This window comes from Grampus griseus (genome assembly GCF_964374135.1).
Source record: "Grampus griseus genome assembly, chromosome: 12".
Lineage (NCBI taxonomy): Eukaryota > Metazoa > Chordata > Mammalia > Artiodactyla > Delphinidae > Grampus > Grampus griseus.
Genome location: NC_139006.1, coordinates 16718995 through 16734477, shown reverse-complemented (window position 1 = coordinate 16734477; position 15483 = coordinate 16718995). Strand labels below are relative to the sequence as shown.

Genomic DNA, 15483 nt, shown 5'->3' with positions numbered 1-15483 from the left:
TCCAGTTTGAAGGGGTGGCATGGAAAACGGGATGCAGTCATCAAAAATCAAAGAAATAATAATAGCCAGAAAAATGAACAGAAACGTGAGATGGCGTAGGTGCTGAGGAGATTGAAATGCTTAACAATGAAGATTAACAAGAAGAATTGGGGGGAGTTCTAAGAAAAGGAGGGTATGACTTTAGTGTTAAGATTTTGCCAAGTGTTACAAACTAATTAATGAAGAAGAAAGTAGATAGATGTTTTTTAAAAGTTGCAGTTGCCTACTCCCAAAATACGAATCAAGGAATTTGTGAAAAAGACATGAAAATTAATGAACTACAGCTATGTATAACAGCGTGGATGTTTCTAACAATGTTGAGTGAAAGAAGCCAGACACAAAAAAATACATACTACATAATTCAGTGTATATAGTAAGTTCAGGAAACAGGCAAAATAAATATTAGTATTTTAGGATGCATGCTTGGTAGAAAACAAAGCAAATAAAAAGTACCGTAAAAGCCAGGATATAATAGTACTTCCCTTTGGGGGAAAGAGAAAGAGCAGTGATTGGGAGGGACACAAGAAAGACTTTTGGCCTTGGCAAGTTCTCTTTCTTGGGTGGTATTAGCCATGTGATGATTCAGTGAACTCTACATCTTTGTTTCATGTACTTTTCTGTATGTGTGTATGTTTTACAGTAAAGACGGTTAGAAAGTGGAGGGGAGGGAGTTCCTTCCAGGTCCTCTCTGATTTTCCCTAACCTTGTTCTAACTTCCATCTTATCCCTGAATCTGCCCCAGGAAACCTATATAGAAATTTTCCCCTTCTGGCACACCACTCCTTCATCTAATTAGCATTAAGAGGGTTTAAACAACAACAACAAAAACAACCCCCCCCACCTCCAATTATCTGATACCTTGAAGTTCTTTACTAGGCTTCCCCTATAATTTATTTGAACTGTGAAGACTGATGGAGATGTACAGTTGAATTCTCTTCATTAATAGAGAAACACATCTTAATAGAGAAACACATCTTAATCTCCCCACCTAGACTGCAAACCCCATAAGCTCTGGAAATGAGTTTTAAAAAAAACATCCTTGCTTCTCTCATGGAGGTGCAAAATCAGTAACTTTCATAAACAGTTATCAGTACTACATTGGTGTATTGCTCTGCAACCTGTTCACTAAATACAAAAAATAATGTCTCTGTACATAATTTTTAATTCCCTCATCATGCCTATTTCTTACGTTGATTTTCCCTTTAAAGGTAAAGCCACTGCAGTTGAGTAAGTCCGCCCAATTATGGCTGCTCTCTTTTGCTTTTGCTCTGTTCTGTTTTGTCACTGGAGTTTGGCTAAAATTTCTAATTAATTAGCTCCTTCCCCTTCAGGACCATTATTTCCAGACCTTTAGGAAGTGCAGTATTAAAGTTGTGTACATTATTTTTGGTAACATATTGTAAGCAACTAAAGGAGCTTCACTTGCCCTGTGACATTGCTGTTTGATAGACTCTCTTGGGCAGTCCTTCTGCAAAACTAATGGAAATAACGTCTAATACTTACTGGTTTAAAATCTGTGCTTTCAAAAAACAAAAATCTGTGCAGTCTATCTAATATTCTAGAAAGGTTCTTTGTATTCTGTTTCGCATTTTAATTGCAGACTGAACTCGTAAAATTTAGATTGATTATAAACAAATACTTCTCATATGCCTGCCTTAGTAAACAGTCTTTGTTCTAGCCATTTGATTTTTTTCTTCTCATATTTTAAACCAGTATAATTAATCTGTAGACTATATGATGCTTTGTTTTACAGAAGGAGGGGGGTGTGGGTGTGTATTTTCAGATTTATAGATTTTTTTAAAAAGATTTGTTTCTTATATAACAAATAATCATTTATTTGAGAAAACATTATTTTCTGTTGTGAAAGGCATCTGAAATCTAGCTTCCTCAAGTAGTTCTTTGAACTATTGTAGAGCACTCAAAAAAAAACCTAGGTGAAATTTAGTTAGAGACTTCATAGAGTTTTGCCTTACAAATGCCCATAAGATACTTTAAGATATGCGCCCCCCCCCAAAAAAAAAAAAAAAAAACCTATCCATGGGCCAAGATGAATGGGTTTGACTGCAGTTCAGGTCAGACTCTTCACCAGATCATTTCTGTTTGTCTTGACACATGGCTCACTCTTCTGAAGTTGAATTGCCCTATTCCTTAGTGAATTATTTGACTCATCTACCTAGCCAATAAGAAGCAATTTTGTTTTGTAGAAATATTTAATATTCATTTCACAAAAATCCCTAAATAGCTTTCTTGAGGACAGGTAAATTTGAATACTGATGAGCAGTTTTTGTTTTTAATTTATTTATTAATTTTTGGCTGCATTGGGTCTTCGTTGATGTGCGCAGGCTTTCTCTAGCTGGCGAGCAGGGACTATTCTTCGTTTCAGTGCGCGGGCCTCTCATTGTGGTGGCTTCTCTTGTTGGGAAGCATGGGCCCTAAGCGTGCAGGCTTCAGTAGTTGTGGCACGTGGGCTCAGTAGCTGTGGCTCACAGGCTCTAGGGTGCAGGCTCAGTAGTTGTGGTGCACGGTCTTAGTTGCTCCGCGGCATGTGGGATCTTCCCGGACCAGAGCTCGAACCTGTGTCCCCTGCACTGGCAGGTGGATTCTTAACCACTGTGCCACCAAGGAAGCCCCCAAAATAAAATCTTGTGGGGAGTTTTTCCTGGACCTACTAACCCTTGAGATTTCAGTTTAGTTGGCTCTGGGGTTGGGCCCGGGCACTGTGATTTTTTTAAAGCTTGTCCAGGTGATTCTAATGAGCAGCCAAGACTTGAGAACCACTGTGCTAAATCCTGCTCTATCCCAAGAGCTTCTGGTTCCCCCATTTATCTCCTATTTACTCTTTAAAATGTTCCCACAAAGAAATGTTTTTGATTTACTGTTTCCAGATATATCTTGTTCTCCCCCCCTCCCCCACCAAAGTCAGTCCTCAACTATTAGCAACAATGGGAAAGAATGAACATGAGTACATTAAATCCACAGATGATGAGAAATTATTTTAGTCAGGGGGTTTAAACCACCTCTCTTACCAAACCTATATATACAGGACCACAGCTGTACTCAAATTGACTAAAATGAATTTTTACTGCCTCTTAATGTTCTTGTTTGCTGTTTGTTTGTTTTGGCACCCTGTCATCCAGATGGTAGCACCAGGAGGTAGTAAGTCAATTCAACAAGTATTTCTTGGGCACCTACTATAATAAAGGCACTATGAGGACAGCAAGGAGCTCACAGTCTTCACTGGGAAGGAGAGAATCCAAGGGCCTAGATAATCTATATTTTATATACTAATCCCTAGAACTGTCTGCATTTTATGAGTTAATGTATCTGAAGTACATGGGTACAGTGTCTATTAGGTAAGTCGTTGATATGTCCCTTTTTCTCTTTCAGGTATCCAAACTATTGACTCTACCCAGGCCCTGTTCCTTCCAATTGGAGCATCTGTCTCTCTCCTAGTAATGTTCTTCTTCTTTGACTCAGTTCAAGTAGTTTTTACAATATGTACAGCAGGTAAATGAGTTCCTCTATCTGATCTTAACATTAAGCTGAAAGGAAATTTTTAAAACTTTTTTAAAATCATCATTCAAAAATTAAGATTTATACACTGCACTGTGCAAGTTTTTCTTCATAAGTCTGGCTTTTTCTCCCCCAACTCCTCCTTGAACCACTTGATACCTGTATCATCAGTTCAGTCCTGCAAGATACTTGATACCTGTATCATCCATTCAGACCTGCCAACCCAATCTGAATGAAAGGCCAGGGGTTGAAAACTCATGAGCTTTGTGGCACGAGAGCAGAATTGCTTTGGCTGTGGCTCCTTGTCTGCTAGGTTACCAGAAAGTCCAGTTGGCAGAGTAGTCGTTGGCAACCCCTACCCATGTTTCTGCCGATAGAAACACTCATAGCTGATCACAGCAATTCGACTGTCAGCTATCTGACCGTTTTCAAGCTGAACGACGATGGACATGTGTGAAACATCAAAATGCTAGACTTGTTAGATCATACCCTGGCCCGCTGTTTATCATTTCTTGTTGAGATAGGTGAGAAAGAGAAAACCTACCAATGCTAACCCTACTTCAAATCAGGTAATCTTTTTTTAAGAGGTTGTCTGTGTGGTGCTAAAGAAAGATACTTTTCTTCTCTAGTTAATTAATACTATTGTATGCACTTGTCGAGAAAAGTATTCTGGGCAATGATTGTTTCCATAAGTCATGCCATTTTTCTTATGCTTAGTAAAATAATAAACAACAAAAAAATTAACCATACGTTTTCTTTCTCTAGTTCTTGCAACGATAGCTTTTGCTTTTCTTCTTCTCCCGATGTGCCAGTATTTAACAAGACCCTGTTCACCTCAGAACAAGTAAGGACTTGGGATTTTCCTCTAAATTGTAAACTTGTATATGTATGTTTTTGTCTCATACTTGATAGCAGTATTAGGGGTCTAAATTTTTGGTATTGACTAAAGCACACAAATGCCAGAAGACTGGAAAGTGAAATGTTTGATTTTTTTAAAACTGTAAGATAGTACTTCTTTTTGCACCTTTTCGTAGCAGAGGAAATATAAACAAATCTTAGGAAGTCAGAGTCACTGTAATATGCTTCCTTGCTTTGATTATATTGAAAGATGAGTTTTCTTTTGAAGCAACGTTTTCATTCCTTTACTAGTTAATGGAATATGAAAATAGTGCTTGACTCAAACATTCTTTGCCTTTCGTCTTTGATGACCTAGAATATATACCAGCCACTGGGGTTTAATCCCAGTGTTCACACTTTAACTCCTAAAGCCGTTGCTCCATGGAAACAAAATGCTGTGCTAATGGAGAATGCTGTATGCACTTAGGAAATCAGTCACTTGAGGCGGCTGATTTTCCCAGGAATTAGTGATAACCATAGATGTACCATCTTAATTTTATTCATCTTTGCTTAATGAATTGAATTGTTGACTTTCTTCATTTTGTTTTCCTCATAAGAATTAGAATTTCCCCTACATTTAGATTTTCTAAAGATATTATCACTTTAAACTTCTCAATACCCATCCCATGTTGATAACTTGGGATAAAAAGTACATTATCTAATGGATGCAGAAGTATAATTCCAGAGAGATTTGGGTATTTTGGATTTCTGGGTATCTAGGTATTGCCTACTATTTTAATCTGGCCATCACAAATTCTGATAATGAAGAACCAAAGGAGAGTTTGATTATTGAATATAATTTATTGTCCATTAGTCCAATACATGTTGTGTATTTTCCAGGATTTCCTTTGGTTGTTGTGGGCGTTTCACTGCTGCTGAATTACTATCATTCTCTCTGTCTGTCATGCTCGTTCTCATCTGGGTTCTCACTGGCCATTGGCTTCTCATGGATGGTAAGTAACTACTATGTGACAAGTTGAAATTTTAATATCATTTATGGTTAAATTTGTCCTCTCTTCCTCTACTTTCTGTGTTTTAGTAGTGGTACCTCTGATTACCATGAAAATTAGGTGTCCACAGATGGCGTTATGTATCAGATTTTTCATTATTTTTACCTACATTCTTAAGATCTTTTTTAATAACAGCTTTTTGGGGATGTAATTCACATACCATACAATTTACCTATTTAAAGTGTACAATTCGGGGGACTTCCCTGGTGGTGCAGTGGTTAAGAATCCGCCTGCCAATGCAGGGGACTCCTGTTCGAGCCCTGGTCCAGGAAGATCTCACATGTCATGGAGCAGCGAAGCCCGCGAGCCACAGCTACTGAAGCCCGTGTGCCTAGAGGCCGTGCTCTGCAACAAAGAGAAGCCACCGTAGTGAGAAGCCTGCACACCGCAACGAAGAGTAGCTCCCACTCACTGCAACTTGAGAAAGCCTGCATGCAGCAATGAAGACCCAGTGCAGCCAAAATTAATTAATTAATTAATTAACTTATTTTAAAAAATGAAGTGTACGATTCGGTGGTTTTTAGCATATTTGCAGAGTTGTGCAACCTACACTACAATCAGTTTGGGGGTTTTTTTGTTTTTTTAATTTTTTTTTTATTTTTGGCTGCATTGGGTCTTCGTTGCTGAGCAGGGGCTGGTCTTCGTTGCTGAGTGGGGGCTTCTCTTCATTGCAGTGTGCAGGCTTCTCATTGCGGTGGCTTCCCTTGTTGCAGAACACAGGCTCTAGGCACGTGGGCTTCAGTAGTTGTGGCACGTGGGCTCAGTAGTTGTGGCTCATGGGCTCTAGAGCACAGGCTAAGTAGTTGTGGCACACGGGCTTAGTTGCTCCGCGGCATGTGGGATCTTCCTGGACCAGGGCTCAAACCTGTGTCCCGTGCATTGGCAGGTGGCTTCTTAACCACTGTGCCCCCAGGGAAGTCCCCGGTTTGTTTTGTTGTTTGTTTGTTTTTTAAATGTATTTCGGTTGTGCTCGGTCTTAGTTGCGGCTCACTGGCGCCTCAGTTGTGGCATGTGAACTCTTAGTTGCGGCATGCATGTGGGATATAGTTGAACCTGGGCCCCCTACATTGGGAACACGGAGTCTTATCCTCTGCGCCACCAGAGAGGTCCCCTACAATCAGTTTTAGAGCATCTTCACATCCACCCTCCAAAACCCACACCCAGTAGCAGTCATTTCCCCATTCCCCCCACCCCAGCCCCGGGCATCCACTAATCTACTTTCTATCTCTGTGAATTTGCCTCTTGTGGACATTTTGCATAAATAAAATTACATACGACCTTTTGTGTCTGCCTTCTTTCACTCAGCATAATGTTTTCAAGGTTCATCCATGTTGTAACTTGTATCAGTACTCCATTCCTTTTTATGGCCAAATACTGTTTAATTGTATAGATGCATTAATTTTATTTATCCATTCATCAGTTGTTTCCACTTTTTTGGCTATTGTGAATAATGCTACTGTGAAAACTGGAATACAAATTTTTGTGTAGACTATACTTTCTTAATATAAATGGAATTATACTGTAATATAATATCCATATTATATATAAATATATGTGGAATATATAATGTATGTCATGTAATATGTTGTATATGATAGAGATTTCTTTTGTGTAATAATATAAATACATGTCTATATCATTTTATAAAGGTACTAATAGCTAACATTTATTGAGTGCTTTTTATGCACTGGGCACTCTGCTGGGTGTTTTACATGGACTTTCTCATGTAATCCTGAATACAGCTCTTTGAAGTAGGTACTAGTATTGTTCTTATTTTACAGAAGAGGAAACAGGTTCTGAGAAGTGACTAACCACAGTCACAGAACTCCTGTGTATATTTCATACGTACTATCAAAACATCTTGATAGTTGTTTTGATAGAAGGACATTTCTCAGAGTCCGCCATTATTCTTCTGTTCTCTCCCTTAAGACATTGTTAGACTTTTATTTAAGACCCTGTAACCATCTCCACCTCTTTTTTCATTCAGTCCTTATTACTTCTCTTATTTTCATAGTTTGCTTTACTAATCTCATGAAATTTTATCTAACTGCTCTGCTCCACAAAGTCTGTTCACCTTTTCCTTTCTTGGTGTTTCAGAAGGGAAGGAAGCTGAAACACAAAAGTCAATTTTATACTGTTTGTAACACTATCTAAAGAATTTTTTTAAGGGAGGAATTTGGAAAGCAGAGATTATGGGTATGGATCACACTTTTTCCTGTTACCCATTCCAAGCAACCATGAGGCTAATCCAGACCTTGGAACGGAGCTCTTTGGAGGCAGTGCCACGTCTGAGGGGCTCCTCTCCTCTCCAGGCACTGTGTCCCTGGCAGCTCTGAGGACGGCTCAGCTACAGTGGTGCTGTCATTGAGTGTTCAGGGAGGCTCCCCAAACCCTTACTGGCCTTAACTTTTATATCGTTTTCTGTCATTGTTGCTACTTCCCAATATCTACTTGTCCAAGGATCTCTTACCAGTTTACACTAGTTACATTGCCCTTGTGACCAAGCTTAGTTTTCCCTCAAAAAAAAAAAAAAAAATGGAGAGAGTCTTTGAGCTTTTTAGTTGTTTGTTTCTCAGATTGGTATTTGATGTGTGTTTGACTTGTTTTCTGCTATTAACAGAAAAGATAGCTTTCTAGCACGTGACTGTAACATTCTGAAATATGTTCTTCTGAAAACAGAATGATAAATGTGGTTATTTTAAAGGGCGAGGCATGAAGTATGTTTTCAGAGTTATACCAAGAAGCATTAATATTAAGAAAGTACTTCAGAGTTTTTTGAACTAAATCTATAATTTTTTATCTACTCAGTTTCATCTTACAAATTAATCTTTTAAATTTGGGAAGACTTGAAAGAATTTGACCAGTAAGTGGTGTGGTATGTTTGCAAAAGCTGATGAATGAAGAAAAAGAGGCAAACTGTATGAATAGTTGAGCGTGTGTTTCAGGGATGTGACATGGCTGGTGGCACTGTTCAGTTGGGGGTGGGAGTGATTCTCATTCAACATGCTTGTATTAAGAACCTTCTCTGAAGTAGTCAGATGGGATGCATGCTGCCTCTTCAAACATGGAGTACGGTGGGGAGACTTGGTGGGCATGATTGGAAAGAGGTTATCGCTCAACTTAGAGAAGGAGTAGGTGGAGGCATAGGAGCAAAAGAAGAGGCTTGAGGCCAAGCGCGTGTGGTGCAGCGCCATTCTGTGTGAGTTATGCCTTTACAGTCGGACTTGATTCTTCAGAGAGTAGGGGACCTTGTGATTTAAGGCAGGGAATGATGTGAACTGATTTTTGACAATGGCAGTGAAGAGTAAGTGGGGGAGAGAGACAGAAAATGGGAAAGGATACACACATCACACTAGGAAGTATGGGAATCATGACCGAGGTGTGCCGTGACAGTCAAGAGGAGCACCCCAGGTGGTTGCAGCCTGAGTGTGCGTGATGAAGGTTACGATAAGATGAAAAGGAACCCAGAGTTTCTTGTTTGGAAGATTAGGGATAGAATGACATTGTGTGGAGTCATGGAGAATCCTGTCATTGAGCAGTTCTGAGTTGTTGTGTTTAGTTTAGACCCAGGTGGGGAGGATGAGCATAAAATGAGTGGCTGGAACAGTGTCCTTAAGTAAGTGAAAAAGATGTGATCCAGGGTGTGCATTGGCTTTAAAGGAGCAAGGGCGATGCATCTGAAGTAATGGGGGGAGGCAGGAGATGAGAGCTGGGAGGCCGGAACTGAGCTTGACTTAGAGCTTTAGCATTCAGAACAGTCCCCTGGGTCTTAGTTGAGCACCATCTAGAGCATGAGAAAAGGGATTTCCCCAAATACGAGCAGGTCACAGTTGGCTAACGGTGGGCACTTTGCACTAGTAAGGTGTAAACATCTTAGACTGGGGTTTAGGGCTGCCTGATTTTTTGAGGGACTTACAAACTCTGTTAGGTTTATGAGCTGAATAGCTTGTGGAGAGAAGCTGAGCCTGTGCTCCACACTGACTGCTGTCTCCTCCCCAGCCCTGGCCATGGGTCTCTGTGTCGCTATGATCGCCTTCGTCCGCCTGCCCAGCCTCAAGGTCTCCTGCCTGCTTCTCTCAGGGCTTTTAATCTACGATGTCTTTTGGGTGAGTGTCTGTTTCCCCAAAGCTGCTGCTCTCCTTTGTGTTTAATTGGAACATTCACTCCGGAAAATTTTTAACTCTAAATATCCAAAGTCTGCTTGCCAGAGTACCTCCTGTCTGAGACCACTCCGGCCTGCACTGTACCTGTTAAAAGGTGAGCAGGCAGCTTTCCGTGCCTGTGTTTGTCGAGACTCGTTACCATAGAGGGTACACGTGTGACTCTCGGGGTGGAAAAGGGAGCAGGCAGGCTAGGTTCTCTGCCCTGGAGCACTGGCAGCTCTGCTGTAAGGGCTTCCTCTGTGGGTGTGGAGAGAAAAAATCTGCACGTACACACAGGAGCAAAGATTTTCTTTCTCCTCAAAGCGTGCCGTCTAAAAAGCTTGATGATGCAGTACTGAGACTCTGCTCTTAAGAACAAAGAGGGCTGGTGCTGAGATCGGGGTGCTTCCAGCTCCCTCTGGTAAAGGTGACTCTCCCCTCGGCAGGTGTTTTTCTCTGCCTACATCTTTAATAGCAACGTCATGGTGAAGGTGGCCACACAGCCGGCTGACAATCCCCTTGACGTTCTATCCCGGAAGCTCCACCTGGGGCCCAATGTTGGGCGCGATGTTCCTCGCCTGTCTCTGCCTGGAAAACTGGTCTTCCCCAGGTAAGACTGGCGTGTCAGCCTCATCTCATGATGGTGAGGACACTGCCTTCCTCTGCCCCTCTGTTCCCCAGTTTGTCTGTCTTTGTCATCAGCATTCTGATGCTGGACTGGAAAAGGGTTGTGAGTCATCTCCATTTTACAGATGGGGTCAAGAATACTGACTTAACTTGCAAAGACTGATCAACTCGCAAAGACTGATCATTAAGTGATACAGGTGCAGCTTTTTAATATTGAATAATGTTATCAAACAACTCTATGTTACCCCTGTTACCATAGTTTAAAGTTGGCTAGAGGGAATTAACGGGAGAATCTGGATCTTTTTTACTTCTAAGACATTTGTAAAAATGTCTTAATGCTAAAATTATACAGTTCCTGGAACTATAATCTTGGAAAAATCAATGTGCTGCTTTAATCTCCCATGTCTGGTAGTAGTAGGTGCTTATTTGAAGTCTTAGCAGTGAATGTGTGACACATAGTGAGCTGCTTGACATTTCTAGAGGTGGCAGCGCTCAAGCAGATGGCTCCAGCAGTCACTTAGGCGGTGCTCTCCCGAAGCACTTAGGGTGGGGCTGAAGACCTCAATCGCCAGTACTCTTGTGGCTCTTAATCTCTGAACTCTTAAAAACTAGTGTTGTTAAACCCATAGAGATTGCCATCTACCGTTCAGATAAGTTCTTTGACTTCTTAGAAAGTGAACAGACTTTGCGCAGGAGGAGAAATGGGGTTGTAGAAGGCGGCAACCCTGACATGTGACACTACGTTCCAGCTCCACTGGCAGTCACTTCTCTATGTTGGGCATTGGAGACATCGTGATGCCTGGACTCCTGTTGTGCTTTGTCCTTCGTTACGACAACTACAAAAAGCAAGCCAACGGTGACTCCTGCAGTGCCTCTGGACCCGCCAACATCTCCGGACGCATGCAGAAGGTTTCCTACTTTCACTGCACCCTCATTGGATACTTCGTAGGTAAGAGAACCAGAGAGACTGCATGCAGTCCCCTCTCTGGCTGTCCTCCAACCCCTGGAATTAAATCAGGTCTTCTAGCTGCAGATGCCAGATGAAAGGAAAGCAGTGACTCTGGTTGCTGTTATAAACAACCACAAAGGAAAAAAACTGACCCACGAGATGAAAGATGCTCTATGTGTTGGCCAGCAGCCTAGTTCCCTATCCAATAATATGTTTGAAGAACATTGCAGGAAAAGTGTGGTCAGGCCTCAAAGTTGAGAAGACCTACCACACGATGAAATCTTCGGCTTGAGTTTAACGAATGTCATGTTTATTTCCTACTTTATTAGACAGATACTTCCTTTCATCTGCTCTAACATTTCCATCACCTCTGACCTCGGACTCTCCCTCGGCCAGCTTTTCTCTAGCCAGCTCTGATTCGGGCAGACAGGAAGAGATGGTTGTAATTGGGCTAGTAACCTGTTTGTACTCCAACAGCTACGACAGTGAACGGAAAGGAGCACCTTTCTTGCCTCTGTGCCTCCTACTGAAGGAGCACCTCATAGTCCACGGTGCTCTCATAGGTGTGGGTTCATTGCCACTCCACTCCACTGGCTCTGAGGGGGGCAGGGCAACTGTGGTATCCCCATTAGACGGATGAGCAGGCTGAGGCTCAAGACGTGAAAGGCCTTAGCCAAGGTTATATGGCTGTCATAAGCAGCAGAGTTGAAACTTGAACCCAGGTCTCTGCCTCCAAGTCTGTCATCATATACCACAGGAGACAGAGGGAGACCAGGCACACTCAGGGCTGAAATGAGGCCTGGAACCAGGGACCTGGGCATGGAGTGGGACTTGGGCTACTCACAGGTCCTTAGAATTCTACGCTTTTGAAAGCTGTGCTGCTCCCTGTTTCTTTACCTGCTCAAGCTGGGCATTTCACTCCCCACCATTGGATGGAATGTGTCACATTACAGCTGTACAATCTCAGGACTGTGCCAAGCAGCAGCCAGGTAACAGCGGCTCTCCTCTCTCGGGGCTGTCCCCTTGGAGTTATTCACGAATGTTTCTGTCTCCCGGCAGGTCTACTCACTGCTACTGTGGCGTCTCGAATTCACCGAGCAGCCCAGCCCGCCCTTCTCTATTTGGTGCCATTTACCTTATTGCCACTCCTCACGATGGCCTATTTAAAGGTGAGAGAGGCAGTTATAAACCAGTGAAAGCAATAACATGGCATTGACCCTGGACTTGGTTATGTATTCTCCTCGCTGGAGGTGGTTCTGCTTAAGACCCTAAGCTCTTGATCTTGAGAGCGGGATCTTTTTGTTTTTGTTGTTTGGGGAGGATTTTGTTTGTTTGCCTGCTTTTTTTTGCTAACCTGATATTAGCAACCTCTTCCAGGTTCTTACAGCCATTGGCTGACAATACTCATGAGTAGACCCCTTACCACCTGGTCATGGATTAATTAACTGAAATCCCTAAAGCCCCGCTACAGAGACTTCCTGCTTCTCTTAAAAAACAGCACCCTGGGGCCTCCCTGGTGGCGCAGTGGTTGAGAGTCCGCCTGCCGATGCAGGGGACATGGGTTCGTGCCCCGGTCCCGGAAGATCCCACGTGCCGCAGAGCGTCTGGGCCCGTGAGCCATGGCCACTGGGCCTGCGCGTCTGGAGCCTGTGCTTCGCAACGGGAGAGGCCACAACAGTGAGAGGCCCGCGTACCGCAAAAAAAAAAAAAAGCACCCTGTTGCCACCTAATAGCCCTTTAATACTCTGCATTAAAGTTTGGAAATAATTAAGAAATGCATTGTAAAAACTAAGGGCATTATCTGATTTACAAGATTTATATTATCATCCACATTTTACAGATGACGAAACAGGCACAGAGGTTCATTATCTTGCCTAGATCATCTGAACCATAAGTGATAAACTGCCACCAGGGCGGAGTTGGTAAAAGCCCTTACCCACTCAAGGGGCCTAAGAGCCCTTCTAGGAGTTCTTCAAAGAATGAGGGGTTACTTTTCAGTGAGTAAAATTTGAATGTTCTTTGATTCTCCACAGAAGCAATCTGATCTGAGATCAGGAGTCAGAAAGGACTTGTAGGTATGTATGCCTCGAGTTGAAATCTGTGACTTAGTGAAGTTCCTTCTTTCCCAGGGTGACCTACGGCGGATGTGGTCTGAGCCATTCCACTCCAAGTCCAGCAGCTCCCGATTCCTGGAAGTATGATGGATCACAGAGAGCGACCAGAATGGCCTCTCAGTCCTTTTCTGTCCACGTGTGGTTTTGTTTCCTCTTAGAGCTGGCCTGGTACTTGGAGATCTATCTGTCTAAGGACTGCCATGTGACCGGATTATGCATTTGCAGGAGCGAGGTGCTGGAGCCTGCGTGGTTCCTTCTCTTCCTGCCGTTGGAGAGGTGGAGCCCCTCCTGAAGTGACAGACCTTCCCCAGCACTCCTCCCTCCCCCGTTTTTATGGATCTGCACCAGACTGTTAACCTTTGGGGGACGGAGATGTGACTGTTTAAACTGACAAGGGCAAGGAGTTGTTCTATACCTTTGAACACTAAAAGGATGAAAAACATTAGCGAACTGGTTTCCTCAGTGAACCCTCAAGAACTTTTGGGACCAGTTTCCTATGGGGGACTCAGTTTCAGAGAACTGAGACAGAAACTCTTCTGTCATTATATTCTTCTTTCCGTTTTTTGGATTTATTAAATATTTTCTGTGGTGTGAAGTGACTTATTAAATCCACAGACACTGAGTGACTTCTTACAACATACACGTAAGAATTTGTTGTAATGAGTTCACGTCCACCCAGATGTTGTGTTGGCAGCGAACGAGGGCACGGTTTTTATACATACATACACACACATGCACATGGATATATATGAATAAACAAAAATTAAAACCTGCTAAGATCATGCTGTATAGCAGACAGGGGCTTGCTGTAATTTTTAGCATGTAGAGCAGTTCACTCTGGCTTCCTTGTATATGGATAAGCGGCTGTCTTTCCCTCCACAACTGAACGTGCAGTTAAAAAACAGTATAGTATTTGCACTGATATACTCATGGACTTTAGGGGATGCTCATTTGGTTTTTGATCAGTGTAGCAAATTAGGGATGAAAAGTTAAAACTTTTTGGCCCTTTTTTCATTTTTACAGGCTTCTCCCTTGCAGGGTTTTTGATAGTTTCTTCTTGAACCAGTGCATGTATTATAGCAGCAGGTGTCTTTGTGCTTTCTGATCATAGTAATGTACTACTTGTAAATACATTTTTCTATTTTCTATTTTTTTGTATTTTTTTTTGGCATTTTGTTTCATTGGTGTGCTGTATTTTCCATGCCCTCACTCCTTTAAGAAAAAAAAAGGAAAAAAGCAACACGATCCTGTCCTTGCTGTTGTGATTATAGTCTTGGTTTACCTGTTGTGACAACTGGGTTTTGGGGACAAATGTCAAACACCCCCGGAGATGGGCCCTACGTTCCAGGAATTGTGGCAAGAATGAGCTGCTGTGACCCTTAAATCTGCCCGTGTGCTGTGGCCTTGGCTGGAGACCCAGTGTCCCAGCAGTGACTAGTGGGAGTGGTGTCCACAGCCTGAGGGGAAATTGCCCGTTGTTTGGAGGCAGAGAGAAGCCGGGGATTGGCCTGCCCACCTGAGAGCAGGGGTTGGAGAAGGGCCCATGTTTCCTGGGCTCTCCCTTACTTAAGCAGGTGACCTGTGTATAAACTGGGGCGCTGTGGGCCCCATGGCTGGAGGTCGCGGTGGGTGGCACTCACAGGTGGTGCACGTGGCAGTAAGGATGGTGTGCTCCTCCGTCATGTCTTCAGATCCTGCTGAAGGCTGTATGTTTTTTGTTGTTTTGTTGGTTTTTTTTTTTTTTTTTTTAAATAAATGACTCCTTTCTAGCCTTTGTTACCTCATCTTCACTTTTGGTTGTTGGTACCAAATGGAGCTCCCGTCCCCTCCCACCTGCTCTGCCTGTCCAGGAGACTGACTTCAGGAAGCCCCTGTCTGTCTCCAGATGGGGTCTCCTGCAGCTCTGGTTCAGCCTACAAACATCAGAGAACGGAGGCTTCTGCTGTCCACAGAACTCAAAACAGCCTCTGGGTTTAGTGAAGACCAGAAGTACACCCATATACTCTCTGCTGAGCAGCTGTACTTCTTTCTTAGCCCTCAAGGATGCTAATGGCTGCTTAAACAGGGAGCAGAGCAGGAGGTGGGGGGAATCTTCCAGAATGACTGATTAACGGCAAGTGCCAATAATAGTTAAAAATAATATCCTGGCAGTTTGTCATTGTAATTTTTCTAACTTTTCATTACAAAACTAA

At 42.7% G+C, this 15483-nt stretch overlaps 1 protein-coding gene across 1 annotated transcript in view; it reads left to right on the top strand.

The window, feature by feature from the left end:
• Positions 1 to 15034, top strand: part of SPPL3 (signal peptide peptidase like 3) — a 118683-nt gene extending 103649 nt beyond the window's left edge. The window contains exons 4-11 of the mRNA XM_082667243.1: positions 3427 to 3546; positions 4318 to 4396; positions 5290 to 5402; positions 9459 to 9565; positions 10048 to 10211; positions 10978 to 11177; positions 12237 to 12346; positions 13307 to 15034. Coding sequence (XP_082523369.1) covers positions 3427 to 3546; positions 4318 to 4396; positions 5290 to 5402; positions 9459 to 9565; positions 10048 to 10211; positions 10978 to 11177; positions 12237 to 12346; positions 13307 to 13378 — 965 coding nt within the window. The 3' untranslated portion in view covers positions 13379 to 15034. The remainder of the gene's footprint in view (positions 1 to 3426; positions 3547 to 4317; positions 4397 to 5289; positions 5403 to 9458; positions 9566 to 10047; positions 10212 to 10977; positions 11178 to 12236; positions 12347 to 13306) is intronic.
• The last annotated feature ends 449 nt before the right edge of the window (positions 15035 to 15483 follow it).